At 52.8% G+C, this 18,311-nt stretch overlaps 1 protein-coding gene across 1 annotated transcript; it reads right to left on the reverse strand.

The window, feature by feature from the left end:
• Positions 1-6,143: 6,143 nt before the first annotated feature.
• LOC109775511 (protein GRAVITROPIC IN THE LIGHT 1) lies at positions 6,144-15,118 on the reverse strand. The gene is made up of 2 exons (XM_020334251.4): positions 14,733-15,118; positions 6,144-8,033 (listed from the first exon to the last, which is right to left on the reverse strand). Exon 2 carries the CDS (start codon positions 7,946-7,948, stop codon positions 6,359-6,361), a length of 1,590 nt encoding a protein of 529 aa, XP_020189840.1. The 5' UTR covers positions 7,949-8,033; positions 14,733-15,118; the 3' UTR covers positions 6,144-6,358.
• Positions 15,119-18,311: the final 3,193 nt, after the last annotated feature.

Below are 18,311 nucleotides of genomic sequence, written 5' to 3' on the forward strand. Positions count from 1 at the left end.
GACAACCAACTCCAACGTCGTGTTTTTTGGCAGCAAGAGTTTTTTGGGTGCCACCAGGACAACTCCTCTGTCGACGATTATTGTCGCCGCCTCAAGACTCTCGCTGACGAGCTCCACGACATTGGCGCAAAGATCGATGATGACCTCCTCCTTAGCACGCTCACCGCCGGGCTCAACAAGGACTTCGGCAACGCCGCGGCGAACCTCACCTTCATCCCCAACCCGTCCTTCGCCAAGTTCGTGGTGTACCTCCGCTTGGAGGAGCGACGGATGAAGCAGGTGAAGGCGCGGGCCATCCACACCGCCCTCGCCGTCAGCACCACCCGTGGCGGGCCCTCGACGCCTCCCGCTGCCCCGGCCGCACCACCACAGCCGCGCCACCAGGCGCCCTACCCAGTACCGCCGTACTACCCGGAGCCCCAGCAGCGGGGCTGCTCCCGCTCCCGTACGGGTCGCCCGCCCCTCCCGCCGAACGGCGTCGCGGGGGCCCGCGGTAGCCGCCACAGCGGTCAGCAGCAACAGCAGCAGCAGGCACCGGCCAGCACCGTCAGCAACAGCAGCACCAGCTCCAGGTGCCTCCCCCGTGGGCCTCCGGCTACAACTCATGGACCGGTGTCGTTCATGCCTACACCATGCCGGTTCCACAGGCCCATGCACCGACGCTTCCCGTGCCGCGTCCGCCGGTGCATCAGGCGTACTACGCGGCTCCGCAGCCCTATGGAAGGTACCCACCACCGCAGCTGAGCGGCGGCTACGGCCTCCCTATGGCGCCTCCATCCCCCTCGCCGGCGCTGCCGCCGGCGCCTTGGGATTCGGCGCTCCTCGCCGCGCTGCACACCGCCCCTACATCGAACAACTGCACTGGAGGTGGTGATTGGTCCATGGACACCGGGGCCACGGCTCACATGTTTGCTCATCCTAGTAATCTTGCCTCCTTCACTCCCGTCACCACCGACCGCCGCATCATTGTCGGCGACAGTTCCACACTTCCTATCACACACGCCGGGCACACTTCTTTTCATTCTAATTCTATGCCATTATCTTTGTCTAACATACTTGTGTCTCCTCATCTTATTAAGAATCTTATTTCCGTTCGTTGTTTCACTCGTGAAAATCCTGTCACTGTTGAATTTGACGAGCTTGGTTTTTGTGTTAAGGACGCTCGAACCAGGATGCTACTCCACCGATGTGACAGCCCCGACGAGCTCTGTCCGGTGCATTCGCCTTCACCCACCACCACCGCACCGATTGCTCTCTCCGCTGGCGTTGATCTCTGGCACGCTCGTTTGGGTCATCCCAACCCCGTCACACTTCGTCATATTCTTAGGAGTTTCACTTTCAGTTGTAATAAGATAGAGGATCACACCTGTCATGCCTGTCGTGTCGGCAAACATGTTCGCCTTCCGTTTAGTAACTCCACCACCATTGCTTCTTTGACCTTTCAGTTGATTCATAGTGATGTGTAGACCTCTCCGGTTCCTAGTAATTCAGGCCATTTATATTATCTGGTTATCCTTGATGATTATTCTCATTATGTGTGGACTTTTTCTTTGCGACGAAAGTCGGATGCACTCTCCACTTTGACGGCTTTTTACTCCTATGTCAGCACGGGCGTCCCATTCTTGCTCTTCATACTGACAATGGAAAAGAGTTCGACAATCTTGCTTTCCACACTTTCCTGACGCACCATGGCACAGATTTTTGTCTCACATGCCCGTATACTTCACAGAAGAACGGTCGAGCCGAACGCGTCCATTGCACTCTGAACGACTGCGTTCGCACGCTCTTGTTCCACCCTAACGTGCCGCCTCGCTTCTAGTCGGAAGCACTTGCAACTGAATCACTTCTCCTTAACCTCCGACCCTGCCGTCCACGGTGGAACTACGCACCTCACCATCTTCTCTTTGGTACGCCACCGTCTTATGATGGCTTGCGTATTTTTGGGTGCCTTTGCTATCCTAACACTGCCGACACCGCTCCTCACAAACTTGCACGACGTTCCGCCGCTTGCATCTTCATCGGCTACCCCTCTAACTCCAAGGGATATCGGTGCTACGATCATGTCTTCCACCGTGTGTTTACTTCCCGGCACATTTACTTTGATGAGTATGTGTTTCCGTTTCAGCAAGTACCCCTGGCTGTTCCTCCCGCCACCGATGACGCGGGGTCCTCGACGTCTCACCCAGGGCGCTCGCGCGTCGCCCTTGGCCCGCCCCTGGCTTTGAGGCGCGTCCCCTGCATACGGCGCCTCCTCTGGCCGTGGCTCTGGCGCCCCCTCTTCCCGCGGCCTTGGCGCCCGCGGTCCCGGACCCTGGGGCCCCGGCAGTGGCCCCCTTGGCCCCGCCGGCCCCCGCGGCCTCGGTCCCGACGCCCGTGTCTCCGGCGACTCCGGCGCCCTCATCACCGGCGACTACGACCGAGTCTCCCGTGGTCGGTCTGGTCACCCGCGCCCGTGCGGGTGTTTTTCGCCCGACCTCGCGCTACGCCTCAGATGACTATGTCACGCGGCATCCACCTCTACACCATCGCCGTTGCCGTCTTCTGTTTGAGCCGCTCTTCGTGACCCGCTCTGGATGGCTGCGATGCAAGAGGAGTTTGATGCCCTGCTACGCAACGGGACGTGGCAGCTTGTTCCCCGTCCCCGGCATGCCAACGTGATTACCGGGAAGTGGGTCTTCAAACACAAGCTCCATCCTGATGGTACCCTTGATCGCTATAAAGCGCACTGGGTTCTTCGTGGCTTCCTGCAGCGTGCTGGCATCTACTTCACCGACACCTTCGCTCCGGTCGTTAAGCCCGGCATGATTCGCACGGTTCTCCACCTTGCGGTCTCCCGTGCTTGGTCGGTGCACCAGATGGACGTCTTCAACGCCTTCCTACATGGTCACCTCGAGGAGCAGGTCTTCTGCTAGCAGCCCACGGGGTTCGTTGATCCAGCACTTCCCGACCACATGTGCCTGCTTTCGTGGTCCTTGTACGGACTGAAGCAGGCTCCGCGCGCTTGGTACCAGCGCATCGCGGCGTTTCTACACCAGCTCGGGTTCCGCTCCACCCGCTCGGACGCGTCGCTCTTCGTCTATCACCAGGGCTCCGACACGGCCTACTTGCTACTCTATGTCGACGACATCATCCTGACGGCATGTACGACTGGTCTTCTCAGTTAGCTCACTGCTCATCTTCGTGCTGAGTTCGCCATCAAGGACTTGGGTCCTTTGCACTACTTCCTCGGTGTTGAGGTGGTGTGCCATCCGGATGGCTTCTTTCTTCATCAGCGGAAGTACGCTCATGAGCTCCTGGATCATGCTAGCATGCTTAACTGCAAGCCCGCCGCTACGCCTGTTTATACGAAGGCCAAGCTCTCTGCCACGGATGGTTCCCCTGCTTCAGATGCTGCATTCTACCGGTCTATCGTTGGTGCTCTCTAGTACCTCACTCTGACTCGACCGGAGATCCAGTATGTCGTGCAGCAGGTGTGTCTTCATATGCATGCTCCTCGGGACGTTCACTGGGCCGCTGTCAAGCGGATTCTCCGCTATGTCTGTGGCACTATGGACCTTGGTATCACGCTCCACGCCTCTGCCGACACCGCTCTCACCGCCTACTCCGATGCAGACTGGGTGGGCTGCCCTGACACTCGTCGCTCCACCTCGGACTATTTTGTCTTCCTTGGACCCTCACTCATCTTGTGGTCGTCCAAGCGGCAGCCTACGGTCTCTCGCTCCAGTGCTGAGGCTGAGTATCGTGCGGTGGCCAACGTCGTCGCCGAGTGTTTGTGGCTTCGCCAGCTGCTTCAGGAGCTCTCTTGTCCTGTGGATCGTGCTACGGTGGTCTACTGCGTCAACGTTTCGGTGGTCTACCTCTCTGCCAACCCGGTACATCATCGTCGGACCAAGCATATTGAGTTGGATATTCATTTTGTTCGGGAACAGGTGGCCTTTGGCCATATTCGTGTTCTACACGTTCCTACTTCCCAACAATTTGCAGATATTATGACCAAGGGCTTGCCTACGGCGTCATTTGAGGAGTTCCGGTCCAGTCTTTGCGTCAGCAGTGGTGCCGCTTCGACTGGGCGTTGAGTATATGTGTTGTGAATATCTGTGTATTGAGCCCACCTCCTAATTTCTTTTATAGTTGAGGTCGTGGCCCACATTTGTACATCATATATACGTGCCTTTGCACATGAGCAATATATCGTGCAATTCATACATCATACAAAATGTATTAGCGCCACACCACGGGTGTTTTGGGATATATTTTCCCACTCTATAGAAATGTACATTTATTTAGCTAGAAGTAAGTTTTCTTTTGCAAGGGTAAAGGAGTTTTGTTTAGCTAGAAGTAAGTTAAATACGCTGCTCAAAGAGACAGGGCAATGCCCGATTGTCTGCAAATATCACTTTGTGGCACTGAAACATCGCGCTGCGAGAACTCGCAATCGAGCAGTTTTGTGCTGAGATTCAAGCTCTCTAAACCATGCTACAAAACGCGACATGCTTTTTTCCGTTACAGTTCAATGTTAGATTTGAAACATTCCCGGGAATTCCTCCTCATATCATGACCAGATTGAATCGGTCGGAAAGCAAAAGGCACACATGTAGGGGCTCATGAGCAAAGCCTAGTGCCTGCCCAAGTGGACCATAACGCAAATTCTTGTGCTGTCAAATGTCATTCTTTGGGGGGCCCATAACCATAGCCCATGGCCAAAGATGACAGACATGTGAGGATAAGGAATCAGAATGTTTTGAGATTTGGATTCGCATTGCCACATGACATGTTGACATGCTCGGTCGACTTGCCGTACGACATGACTAGACTAGCAGGGGCTTGCAAGCTGCAACATGTGCTTTGATTATTTCTCTCTAGTGTTTGTTAAGAGCTTTTGAATTCGTTGGAAGGAGGACGGGAGAATCTGTCGTTACAAGCAAATTTGCACTTACAAATGGAAAAAATAAGTACAAGCTTTACGGCCCAAGTCCAAACAGGCTTGTCAGACCCATAGTTAGTTATTACATCCATGGGCTACTGGGCCGAGTGAACAACAAATCCAGCTCGGCGTGGGCCTTTTTCCGAACGACAGAAAGATGGCGAGATCACAACGACAGTTGGGATATCCCCAGAAAGGAGAGGGAAGGAGAGAGAAAAAAAAGGCAATCAGCTCAGCAGCTCAAAGGTGGACAATGGTGATGGAACAAAAAGCCCTACTCCTAGACTTGGAATGCAATTCTTTCCGCATCTTTGCAGCTGGTTAGTGCCACTCAGCTGTATTTCGGCCCGATAACAAAATGCACTTCACACAGGCCATTATTGTCCCAAAATATATATACATACCACAAAAGCAAGAAGCAAAATGGCAGCTGGAAAGGAAGAAATATACAAATATCTTCCTTTTCCTTCACACGAAATCAAAACAATAAGTGGCCGCCTTTCTCGAGATCTTGCACCAAGAAAAAACAGAATCGTAGAATGGAGTATACAAGCATAGAACCAACCGTATTGCCATGTGCGTGAGCAAAGGGGGAGCCTAGGTGGTGTTTGGTTCTCTAGTCTTAGGACTTTTGAAAAAAGACTTTCAAGAAGGTGCTTTTAAGGACTTTTAGCAAAAAATTCAAAAAAGTCCCCATATTTGATTTGCTAGGGACTTTTTTAGTCCCAACACAAAAAATCCCTGAAACCAAACACCCCCTTTGTCTTTGCCCTCGTAACAAAGGCCAGCAGCAAGATTATTAACTAGTCCGCGGCATACGCTTGATCGCATACTTTTTAGCGCTCGATCACAAACCACCAAGGGGATCCAACCAACTGCAAAACAGCAAGTCACAAGTTCCAACGAACGTGCCACCAAGGCCACATCAACAAACAACCAAAACAAGTTTATTATGGTTACTGGCCGTGGGATTCCCGGGAACAAAAACACCATTCAAGAATTCAGACCATGTTCACCGGATGAACGTGCAGCTGGGAATCTGCGTATGAACTTGTTTAGATCAGAAATTTGGTGCTATTATCAGACAGAAAATGATCATAAACTGGAACGCCGGACAAATCATCTGGAATTCGGTGCTACCATCAGACAAATCCTTGAGCAAGCATGCCGCGAAAATGAACAGACTGCAAGACAAGAAGACAGCAAGAGCACTGCATCATGGATCCGAACTGAAATTGTCACTTATATTATGATCACATCGCTACATCCCTTAATAGATACATAACCCCCACCACCACCATGATCACCACCCCAGCCGGCGACCGGCGAGAGACCTCGACGGCCGCCCCAAAATGGGAATTTTCCTCCCCAATCGTCGTCCGCCGGACGCCCCAAACAGGGGAATCCCCAAACAGGACGGTTCTAATTTGCTGATCACGGCCGCCGTCCCGGCCGCGCCAGGTACACGCGGCATTGGATCACCGTCCGGCCGACTCTAAACCCAGGTACCACGGTGAACCCGACGGTGCGGTCCTCGGCGGCGGTGCAGAACGCGTCCTCCGTGCGCCCCTCGTTGACGCTCTCCATGTACACCTCTGCGAACCGCGCGCCGGTCCGGACCTGGAAGATGGACGCGCCGTCCTCCTCCTCGCCGCCGTCGACCGCGTAGAAGAGGCAATGCAGCAGCCACACGCGACGCGCCATCTCGGCGAACTCGGCGAACCACGAGCTCTCCGGGAACCCGGGCCCGGCGCTCACGATGCCGCGCTGCTCCTGCCTCCCGAAGAAGGCCGTCTCCATCCTCGCGTGCACCAGCGACAGGTACTTGGCGCGCAGGAACTTGCCGAACCCGCTCCACCGGGTGTTCCGCACGTCGAGGAAGACGCTGGCCGACGCCGCCTTGAGCTCCGTGAACTCCTCGAAGAAGCGGCGGCGCTCGTAGAACTCCCGCTCGTCCAAGAAGCTGAAATTGAAGTCCCTCCGGTGGAAATTGGCGAACATCTTCATGGCGACGTAGGATTCGAAGACGAACTTGGCGTCCCCGGCCCGTCGCAACGGGACGCCTGGGTGGACGGCAGCGGCCGCCGCGGCCAGATCCCACCCAGCTGCCTGCATCGAGCTGAGCATTGACTTGGAGAAGGAGCGGATCGACTTCACGGCGTGCCGCAGGGCGGTGAGGAAGTGGGTGGGGTTGAGGCCGGAGACGTGGAGCTCGTCCAGCGACGCGAGGGTGCGGCCCGGATGCAGGCGCACCTCCATGGCGCGCTCCGCCCGGAGCTCCGCATCGAGGGAGCCCTTGGCGCGGTCGAGCTCCGCATCCTTGGCCCGGAGCTCCGCCTCCAGCTTGCGCGCCGTGATCTGGTACGTCTTGAGCAGATGCCGCTGCTCCTCGGCATGCGCGGAGAGGGCGGTGTTGCCCGCCGCCGCGGCGTCCCTGGCCGCGCCGGCGGGATCCTTGAGGAACCTCCGCTTGGTGTCGGACAGCCTGGTGAGCTCCGCGACGACGGCGGCGTCCGCGGACTGAATGGCCTCCGCGTCGTAGGGGAACTGCGCGAGCTGCAGCTGCGCGTAGGCCGCCTTGACGGCCGAGACGCCCGCGAACAGATTGGCGAGGAGGGAGTCCGCGGCGGCAACCGTCGCGGCGGCCGGGGGCGAGGGCTGCTGCTGCGGCGCCCCGGCGGCCTTCTTCTCCGCGGCGTTGCGGAAGAAGGCGTCGAGGGAGTAGGCCGCGGCGAGGTTCCCAGAGAGCTTGAGCTTGCTGAGCGACGGCATGGTGGGAGCCGTCGCGGTGGTGGGCGTCGTGGCGTCCATGGAGCTGTCGTAGTCGTCCCCGGTGACGGACGGCGGCGCATCGACTGTCTCCTTGGGCCCGGCCCCCGCCGCGGCGGAGTCGGAGCGCTTCCGGCGGAGGAGCTTGGTGAAGGTGCGCGCCAGGTTGGCCGCCTTCTGCTGCTGCTGGTGGTGGGTGTGGCTGTGGCTGTGGTGGTGCGTCGGCGGGCGGGCCGCCGCCATGTGCGCCTCCATTGCTCGCTCAGCGCCTCCCCTCCAGCTTCCCCTCCCCTCTTTGTGGCTGGCTGCTCCTGGCTCGGCTCGGCTGTGCTGTCTGTCTCTGCGGGAGGGAGGGGGGACGAAGGTGGGAGGGAGGAGTGGGATAAATTTCAGCAGGAATATTTGGGGGATACTGTAAAGTAAAAGCGGAGCGTGCAGGCCGACGCGTATTACTGTGCGGCCGTGCTCCTACCGATGACACGACACGAGCCACATGTACTACTTCTAGGCAGCAGTTCTTTTTTTTTACTTTGACGGTAAGAATTCATTTTCCAGCCAGAAGCAAATTACTGTGGGTACAAATGGATTCGGGTAAAAGAAGAGACTAGTAAATCCGGACAAACCGAACCTAGGAACTGATAAATAGCAAGGGTGCTGGATGCTAGCGATAGAGAAAAAACTGGGCAGGATACGGCGAGCTCTCTTATCTCCGTCATCTACCGGGTACGGGTACGCCTCTCGTCAGCGCGCATTGAACCGTTGAACTCAGCGCAGGGAGGGGGGAGCCCCACACGCGCGCACACGTGCCGACACGCCTGGCCAAAGCGAAGCAGGCGCGTGAGCCTCGCGCAGCCGTGCCGCCCGCGCTTGTGCCAAAACCCAAACAAATGGCGCCAAAGCAACACAACTGGGGGAAGAGTGCGTGCCGCGCCATGTACGTTTGCAACGGAACCAAACACCAGCCGATGGTGGCGCCAGCAGTCGTGGCGACATGACCGGGCAGACCAGGGCGAGGCAGCCCCGACGCCGTCTCGGCTATCCTCGCACCCCATGCCTAATAAATCCGCCGCATTTCATGTACGTACACGGTCGCGGCCAGAACACTCGGAAACGATGATTCATAGTGGATGTCACGTCGAGGGAGCGGCACCGGCACCTTCCTGGCATAGCAGCCGTGGACAAGCCGCGACGACATGTCCCTCGCTCGCCCTTCTCAAATCCAAGTGATCTCCGTCACCACCAGCCCGAGCCGGCCAACACACGCAAACCACACACACACGGGTGCGAATCAGATCGCCCTCAGCTCCCGATCGATCGGGACGGGCTCCATTTAAAACTATGCAGTATTTACTATTCTAGGTGCGTGCGCTCCATCAGTGGCGTCGACATGCAATGCGATCGTCGCCAGCTCCGGCGCCATAATCTAATCTAATCGCCCCACGTACATATAATAAAATTCCTTAACAGTAACGGCCCTCCTACATACGCGAAACAAGGGCAACGACACAAACATAATGAGGGCTTCCGGGGCTCACACATGGCTGGGAAACCTAATAAAGAGAGCCGGCTTTTGGCTGATAGCAATGGCCTTGCCCTTGGAGCCTTGCTAGTAGTGCCACATTCATGAGCAGGTGCTGTTGGTGCACAATATGCATTCATCAAGGGGTGCTGGCCTCCCAGAAAACAAGGGTCGTAAGACTAGCCACAATGGGTAGTAACATTGTCCATGTTACTACTCTATGTTACTACCTCTATAGTGGGGAGTAACATATGTGTGGTAACATGCAACACTTCATTTATTAGGCTATAGACTCATCTTGCTTTGATATGTGTGATGTTCTCATACTAGTAGTAACTAGCTATGTTACCACATGTCTTTCTTTCTTTATTTACTGCTTGCCATGTCATCCATTTTATCTAGATATGTGTGATGTTACTACCTATGTTACTCCCATTATGGGTAGTCTAAGCAAATTTGCGGTACTTGAATACACACAGGGAGATGATTGTAGTAGTAGTTTTTTTTTAGAAATGGAGGAGGGCCGCCGGCCTCTGCATCTGGACGATGCATGCAGCCACTTTATTAATTAGGCGATGCCCCCGCACGTTGCGGCAGGATTTTGTATAAAATAAACATTGCGCTGAACTAATCATCTAGCTGTTGTCTATAGTTTCTCTTGTAGTAAGATAAGTTGTTTATCAATATTTTACAAATAAATAAAGAAAGAACTACATATCTCCATCTATAAGTTTAAAGTTGGACGGAATAAAAATGCATGCAGGACTCACTTTTCTTTCATATATAGAGCACTCAGGTATCATGCTATGAGCTGCATGCATGCATCAGTTTTTTTTCTTGATTAAAACACACATCGGCGGCAGTTACTGCATGCATGTGTCATTGACTACATATGGTACGTGCAGCGGCTCTCGTTGTGTAGATGGACGGATATTGTTGATTGATCTACTATATCCGAGGGCTAAATTAATTTGGATGATGTGGCTTAAGGATAAGCGAGAGAATTCCTAATAATGGGGGCTAGTTATTTAGATATAATAGATTATTCACATAAGACCTTACAAAGTCATAGAACAAATAAGACCAAAACCATCGTCTAGGCAACATCTATCGTTAGTCCTATCCAGTTGATGTAGGGATGCTAATAATCTGGGCCTAATAGCAAAAAGACCTCGCAGCCAAACCTAACATCTAAGACCTGAGGTCCCAACTAGGACGCCTGCCGGGTAGGGCACGCACTAGTCCGGTGCACTCCTTAACCAGGACGCCTGCCGAGTATGAGCCCGCCGCAGCCACCTGCTATCAATCCATCTTTAGAGTTGTACTGTTGCATCTACCGTGGCAGGTCTCTCTGCCTTCGACGCCACCACGACGCCAGACAGCGTCGTCCTCCTGCGCGAGTCCATCCTCGCACATCGGACGCCGAATCTGCACTCGCCACGCCGTCGAGATCCGTCGCCGTCAATGTGTAGGATGAAGCACCGCTCCACCAAAGATGCAGTCTAGTGGTCCCTCGAGCCTGTGTACACCTCCAAGAACGACGTCCCTGAGGGGGAAACGACATAAGAACGCCGCCGTCTTCCGATCTATTGATCTAGGGTTTCCCTCGAAGGTAGCAGACAGTGACCTTGAACTTCTCCTCGGCAATGCCTTCAAGAAGGGAATATCGTAAAACAACGCCGCCACCGCTGGCTTTGGCAGTAAGCCGAAAGCAAGTTTTCACTCGGATCTGTTCGAAGGACCTCCATCAAGCATCTCATGCACAGATCGCCGCCATCTCTGCCGGGGACTGGACGATGGATCCAAGCCGCCGCCGCCTGATCGGCCACGGCACCACCACGGTGCCTAAGCCGGCGCCATCAGGCCCACCATGCCCGCCTGTAGACGCCCTCCAGATCTGCCGGCCCACGGAAGCCCATTTGGGCAAGGCGAGGCCCGCGACCTGTGCCGCCGCCACAGGTGCTCCTCAGCCGCGGGAAGAACGTGTCTGCGCAGTCGTTCCTGTTACACTCGCCGCCGGGCGCCCGCTGCTCCTTGCCGCCGGTGCACCGCCGAGCCATGAGTCGCCGCCGCCGATAGAATATCACCACCACCACGCGAGGGGGAGGCCCCCGCCGCCGCCGTCACTGGCTAGGCTACGTTGGCGTGGCCTCGGGCGGCGGCAGGAGGGGGGAGACTAGAGCGAAGGCCTAGGGCCGACGGCGATGGATCGCCCCCCGTGTCGCCAGGGGCTGACGACGCGGGGGTAGGGATAGGGGCGCTGCCAATTGTAGTAGTCGTAGTACTAATAATATTTCAGCTGAATTTAAGAAACGAATAGGCTTGTGTAGAAATTGAGGCTACATAACATGTTACGTACTTTATGAGCAATGTTTTGATCGTTGCCGGCACATTTGGAAATATGTTTCTGATTGAAAATTGGCTCAAGACAAAATGGACGAGAGCGCGATGAGAATCTAAAGCAACTCTAGCGGACCCCGAGAGCCAGAGCCCTGCGACACCTCTCAGGGTCCTTTAAAGTCCAATAGTTTATTCGATTCGATGTTCTATGGTTTTTGTAAAATAAAACAGCCCGACAATCTCCTATGCTAGCATTGTTTACTCGCCTCGATGTTTCCTGTATACTACTTACAAATTAGGGCCAGAATCCAATGTTAATCCAAGGATCCGAGGGTTAATTAACCGCGCATCAGCCAACACGTCGTTGCAATTTCCACTGCCAATCCCATCATCAAACCAGACAGACGGGCGGGAAGAAAACGTGCCATGTGCATCTCGGGTAACATTCCTGGTTCCTGATGGGAGGTACTACTAGTTGCAAATTCAGAAAAGGGATGGGCCGTTGATCACACACACACACATTTAACAGCACATTGCAGGGCTCTACTGTGCTGTCGCACTAAGCACCTAGCTTTAGTTGCAATGATTCCTACCACTTAGCAGCAGTTAGTACAGCCCCAAACATCTTTGTGTCCACCGCTGGTTTCTGTAGTAGGAGTAGGTGATATCACGTGGTGGCCATCTTTTTCTCACCCGGAATTTTATGCCTTTCTGAGACATGCTGCTCGTACTAGTTGCTGGGCCAGAAAACATATGACAACACAAAGGAAGTCAAGAGCACTCAGCACAGACATGCCTAATTGCCCTTTCCTGAATGAACTTGTGCCAAGCCCTGGCATCAATTTGATATTCAGAGTTTATGCTCAAAAAGGTTACCTACTGAAATAGGCAAGCGTGCAGGGGCTTGGCTGAAACTTGGGCATAAAAATACCTAAATGGTACAAAAAAGATGCGCTAGGCGTTCAGGCTAAGGACTAATCGGCACTGTTATTCCCCAGAAGAGGACCAGAGCTCACGTGCAGCAGCCGCAGAAGCAACGCAGGCTAAATCTCTGCTTCACCTTCGCATCCAAGGTGAGAAAACGGATAAAGTCTAATACAATTTGGCGGTAGTGGCAGAGACGTAATGCCAGCTGGGTTGCAGCTAATTATATTGTGTAGTATGCGCCACTTAGCCTAATGACGCCTCAGCCACCTCTCTCCCTCCCTCTCCCCTGTTGACGGTATGATGCCGCCGCACATGCAGGGGGGGATTGAAATGATACGGTCCGCGCCAACGTCAAATCGCGTCGGATTAAGGTATTTGGTTATCTGCAATTGGGCCGCAGGGAATAGATTCTGACGAACCAAATACGTCCGTCCACCGGCAATGCCGGTCGTACTGCCACTAAAGGTATACTAATACTACTATCGTCTGTATATTCTGTAATTGTCAGATTCGATGCATGGTTTTCTTTCTTCTTGGCGCGTCGATTGCTGTTGGTGGTAGAATCTTACGGCATGCGTGGCGCAAGAAACCTTAATCTTACAGCGGTGATAATATAAACTTCTGGGCGAGGAGGACTCAACAGTGGGTCGGTGATAATCATGGTCGGTGAGATGCAGGATGTACGAGTACTAATTTTCCACTTGTAGTCGACGTGTAGCTCAAGGTGAGTGCGTAGGTGCCACACGCACACGCACACACACACGCCGAATGCGACTAATGACGGAAATTATCTGTCGCTGTTGGTTTTGACTAATCGAACAGGGACTAGTCAGGGTTGCGTTGTTTGCAGGGTGCAGTGCGATATGCGATATCTATCTAGGGCAACAACGGAAACGAAAGGACACGCAAAACTGGAATTGTGAGAACCAAGTGCCAAGCATTTCATCAAAAGTGTGCCAAGTATTTGGTACCTCTAGCAGCACTTGCAGAAATTTACTGTGTAGTGGCGCCAGTGTACTGCACCCTGCAGGCAAGGCTGCAACGGCTTTCGCTTACAAATAGTCACGGGTACACCGCTGCCGCCCGTTAACCATGGCTTCACGCTTTCACTGTTCAAGTACTCCTACTCCTGCCTCGACAAACAAAAGTACTTCTACTCCACACCCCTATACGTATGATAGTACGTGCTAGTCGTCCATGTACAGTAACTCTACCGACAGTACAGTTCACGGGTCCGTCAGGTTAATCTCCCATGATGGTGGTAAGTGAGTGGTAACATCACATCACCTGGCACGGCTGGCAGGTGGGCCGTGGCCGGTGGCGCCGCGGCTGGCATGTGGGCCACGCAGGAACAGCATTAGCAGTACAGTTCAGCCGCTCAAGTCAACAACAGCGTAGCTAATACTCGTACTGGACAAGTACTTGGCTCACGCTCTACGGCAGGAGACAAAGGTCGGTGTGCGGCGTGGTCCACCGGCCCCGGCCCGTGTGCGTGCGTGGTTAGTACTACGTGGTGGACACTACGCAGAATGCGAGGACCAATCGTGCACCCACAACAGAAAAGGTCTATCTCACGCCGTAGCATCCATTTACGAGCGCATTCAAAGCGCGCTGAATTACGACGCGACGGGGCTGAACGCTGCGTTCGTTCCTGATGGACGGCTGGTGATTTTGGCGCGGTCTGTCTCTCCCGCTGAGAGTTTTGCTCCGGTAGGCAATGGCGTGTGGTTGATTTATCGTGGGGACTTTTGCGGCACAGGCTTAGGAACGTCGCGGTCTCTAGTATATACTGAATGACAACTCATACTGAGTTAGTAGCGAGGCATCAGAATCAACCACGTGTTTTAGCACGAAAAATGTTTAACGCGAGTTGCGCCCGCAAACAAACTAAACTAAAACTACTGGAGCAAAACTACAAGGAGCGCTGTGCTGTTTTTGGTTTTTCCTTGACCCAAAGGCCAAATTTCTGCCCCTCTCCTCCTCGTGCGCACAAAATTTTCAAACGAACAAGGTGACCTCACATATGTATCACGCCAAGACAAAACAAAAACAATTATTAAGCGCCTGACGAATTCGAGACTGAGAAACCTATGCTAAGTTTTTCGACACCAAGATGATCTTTGCTACTATCGGAACCAACGAAGAAAAACGAACAAGAAGGGACGAACATATCAGAGAATTGAGAAAACTAAAAGGAAACGGCGAAGGAAGCACGCGACTGGATGAATCGTAGACCAAGGGAAGAGAACTCACCAGAGGACGACGAAGCAAGAGGGCGAAGGAGAAGTAGATTATCTCCCGTAGGTGAGAAAAGAGGAACCAATCTTGCGAACCGCTCGCCCCTCCACGCACGCCGCCCCCCTTCTTCCTCCCCGGTTCCCTCTCGGTTCGCTGCCTCGGAATCAAACAAGGGGCTGGCAGTCAGAGAACTCGTGGTCGGCGCAGGCTAGCTCGTGCCGACCTGTCGCCGTCTCGTCTCGTCCGGGGCAGAGGCCACGGGGTGGAGGGACACGGGCGGCACCGGCAGGGAGGGAGACAACGCGCTATTGTGTTGGGATTGGGAGGCGACGATTAATAAGAGAAAAACTGGAGGGTAGGATTTCCTTCCAAACCCCGTCATTGATCCCCTGGGGCGTATTTATTCGGATTCAATGCGCGCGGTCGCTTTGCCCGTAATGCCCTCCCGCCCGGCCCGGCGCGCATGACACGTGGCAGAGGTCGGCGGTGAGGTAGGAAGGTTGGGTCAAAACTGCGGTTCAGCACGATTTTGTTGCTCCTTTTCCCCTGCCGGATGTGATTCGCCACCGGATCAAGGATAATTCGAATTTAGTATATGATACACTGAACTACTATGATGGGTCGCTTGAGACACGATGAAATATAGGTGTCGTCTGCTCATTGCTGTGGTGCTGTTCCCTGCATCAACACATGGTGTTTATTCAAATGAAGAGATATATTCCACTAGTACTGATTTGCTTCGGATACAAGCATCGACAAATCAAACGACCATGCATGCTGGGTACTAGACAAAACGGACAATTTGGACCATAGTTGTTGGGCCCTCCATTTTCTCAATACAGGGCTTCCATCCTGTTTTATAATGATAGAACTATATGAGAATCCATAATCTATTGTGATTAATTAACTGCTAGTCTCACCTAGCCTCCCTACACAGCAGCAAGGGTTTCTCTATTCTCACGCGACTACGTCGTCATTGAGTTCTCCCCGTCCTTTGCTGCCTGCGGCCAGGTTTTCTCTTGCTTCGTCGAGCGACATGGAGTCCTTGTCCTCACGACTCCGACTCTGGGTCTAGGGTTCCCCGTCGAGGGATCGTTACTGCTTCCCTAGCCCTAGACCAGGGGCGAAGCCAGGTAAATTTTCCAGTGGGGTCATCTTCATATATTGCACGTGTTCAACCCCAAATACACTTATTACCATCGATTTCAGTAAAGCTTTAACAAAAATCCATTTGGGGCATTTGACCCCATTCCCATTGTGCTAGCTCCGCCCTGCAATAGACGGATGACGCCGCCGTCGGATGCTCAACCCACGATAAGCGACAACGCAAGGAGTGCTGCAAAAGTTGATTTGGGAGAATTCTTCGGCCAAGAGGAATTGAACGATGAAGTTTTTTATGATGCTGATATTGGCGACGAAGATCCGGCCTGAAAGAGACCATGAAGTGGCTAGTCCTCGCTAGGGTTCATACAGACAAACCCTTCAGCCAAGGTGTTTTCTACCAGGATGTGTGTGCAGCGTGGAACCCTGCGCAAGAGGTCCACTTTTGACCAGTCGTTGCCAACCTGTTCATCACCTAGGCTTCTTGCCTCGGCGATTCGGATGGAGCAAGGACCTTGGTTATTTAGGAATTGGGTGTGATATTAGGCCTGGCGGATTAGGCATGGTTGAGGACGTGTGTATTGTGCACATGTCGACCTGGGTACAAATTCATAAGCTTCCTGACAGTTACTACAACAGCGAGCTAGTTGAAATGGTGTTAAAGATTGTTGGGAAGATCATCGAGATGAAGCTGAACGCAACACAAGAGATGACAACATTAAGAATCCGTGTTCACCATGACGTGAGAGAGTCCATGACCAAGTTGCTCAATGTGGTCCGAGGCAAAGAACACCAAGTTTTTTTAGATATGAAATACTTCCCACATTCTCTAAAGTGTATAGACTTCTTGGAGATGATTACAAGGAGTGTGGTATCGGTATTCATGTGGGAAAAACATGAAGTTAAGGGACTGGTTGTAAGCAAATCCTCGGAACAGGTCACGCGGTGAATTCGAGTCAAAAACTGGAACAACGGTGGTGGTGCATCTGCCCGTTGAATGAAGCTTTATGTGCACCCTATTCGGAGAAGGAGGTCCTTGACACCCTTTTCTAAGTTGGCCCTCTCAAGGCCCAAATAACAAATCATTTCCCGATATGTTTTTATCAAACAAACCGGGCGGTGCTCAAAAAAGAAATTATTGTCGCCGTTTTGGAGTTCTTTGAAAAGGGTATTATGCGAGAGGGGGCTACTGATGCAGTGACCGGCCTAATCTTAGAGGTACCCCACCCAAAGGACCTCGAAGATTTCAGAATGAATAGCCTCAACAATGTCATATAAAATTGTTTTTAAATGTCTCGTGAATGGGCTTCGGCCATGCCTTATGGACTGTGTCACTAAGAATCAAAGTGCTTTCATCCCTGGACGGCTGATCTCGGATAATTCTATCATAGCTTTTGAGTGCATAGATCTTATACAAATGCTGAGAGTGGAGGCTCTCACATTATGTGCTTACAATACTAAGTAAAGTTCAATAAAAAATCGTTAGATTCCTTCACTCTCTTGCGAGACATGCGCCAAGGTGACCCTTTGTTTCTGTTTTTATTTCCTTTTGTAGATGACGCCTTCTCTGCGTTGATCAACAAGTCTATGGTGGAGGAGGCCTTGTAGGGGTAAAAGTCTGTTGAAGAGCGCCATCTATTTCACATCTTCTATTTGCGGATGACTCATTATTATTCCGAGCTTCTGAACAACAGGTTTGTTGGTAAGAGGTTTGTTGAACACTTATAATGCATCAATGGGTCAACTCATAAACCCTTCAAAGTGTTTACCTTTCTTTTACAAAAAGTATTTATCGATTATTCCATGGAGATCAAAATATTTATAGAGATGTGAGAATTTTTCTAATCTAAGTATTTGGGTCTCCCGGTGTAGGATGGGAGGATGCATAAAGGAAGATTTGAAAACTTACATGCGATGCTGAGCAAACGACTTGTCGATTTAAGTGAAATGTGCATGTCTTCTGTAATAAGTAGATCCTAATTAAGCTGGTGGCCCAAGCCATCCTCTCCCACACTTGGCCCACGCAGCCTTCTGGGGCTGGTGGCCCCACTTGGTGGACCCCCGGGACCCTCCCGGTGGTCCCGGTACATTACCGATATCACCCGAAACTTTTCCGGTGACCAAAACAGGACTTCCCATATATAAATCTTTACCTCCGGACCATTCCGGAACTCCTCGTGACGTCCGGGATCTCATCTGGGACTCCGAACAACATTCGGTAACCACGTACATACTTTCCCTATAACCCTAGCGTCATCGAACCTTAAGTGTGTAGACCCTACGGGTTTGGGAGACATGTAGACATGACCGAGACACCTCTCCGGCCAATAACCAATAGCGGGATCTGGATACCCATATTGGCTCCCACATGCTCCTCGATGATCTCATCGGATGAACCACGATGTCGAGGATTCAATCAATCCCGTATACAATTCCCTTTGTCTACCGGTATGTTACTTGCCCGAGATTCGATCGTCGGTATCCCTATACCTT

This window comes from Aegilops tauschii, chromosome 3 (assembly GCF_002575655.3).
Source record: "Aegilops tauschii subsp. strangulata cultivar AL8/78 chromosome 3, Aet v6.0, whole genome shotgun sequence".
Lineage (NCBI taxonomy): Eukaryota > Viridiplantae > Streptophyta > Magnoliopsida > Poales > Poaceae > Aegilops > Aegilops tauschii.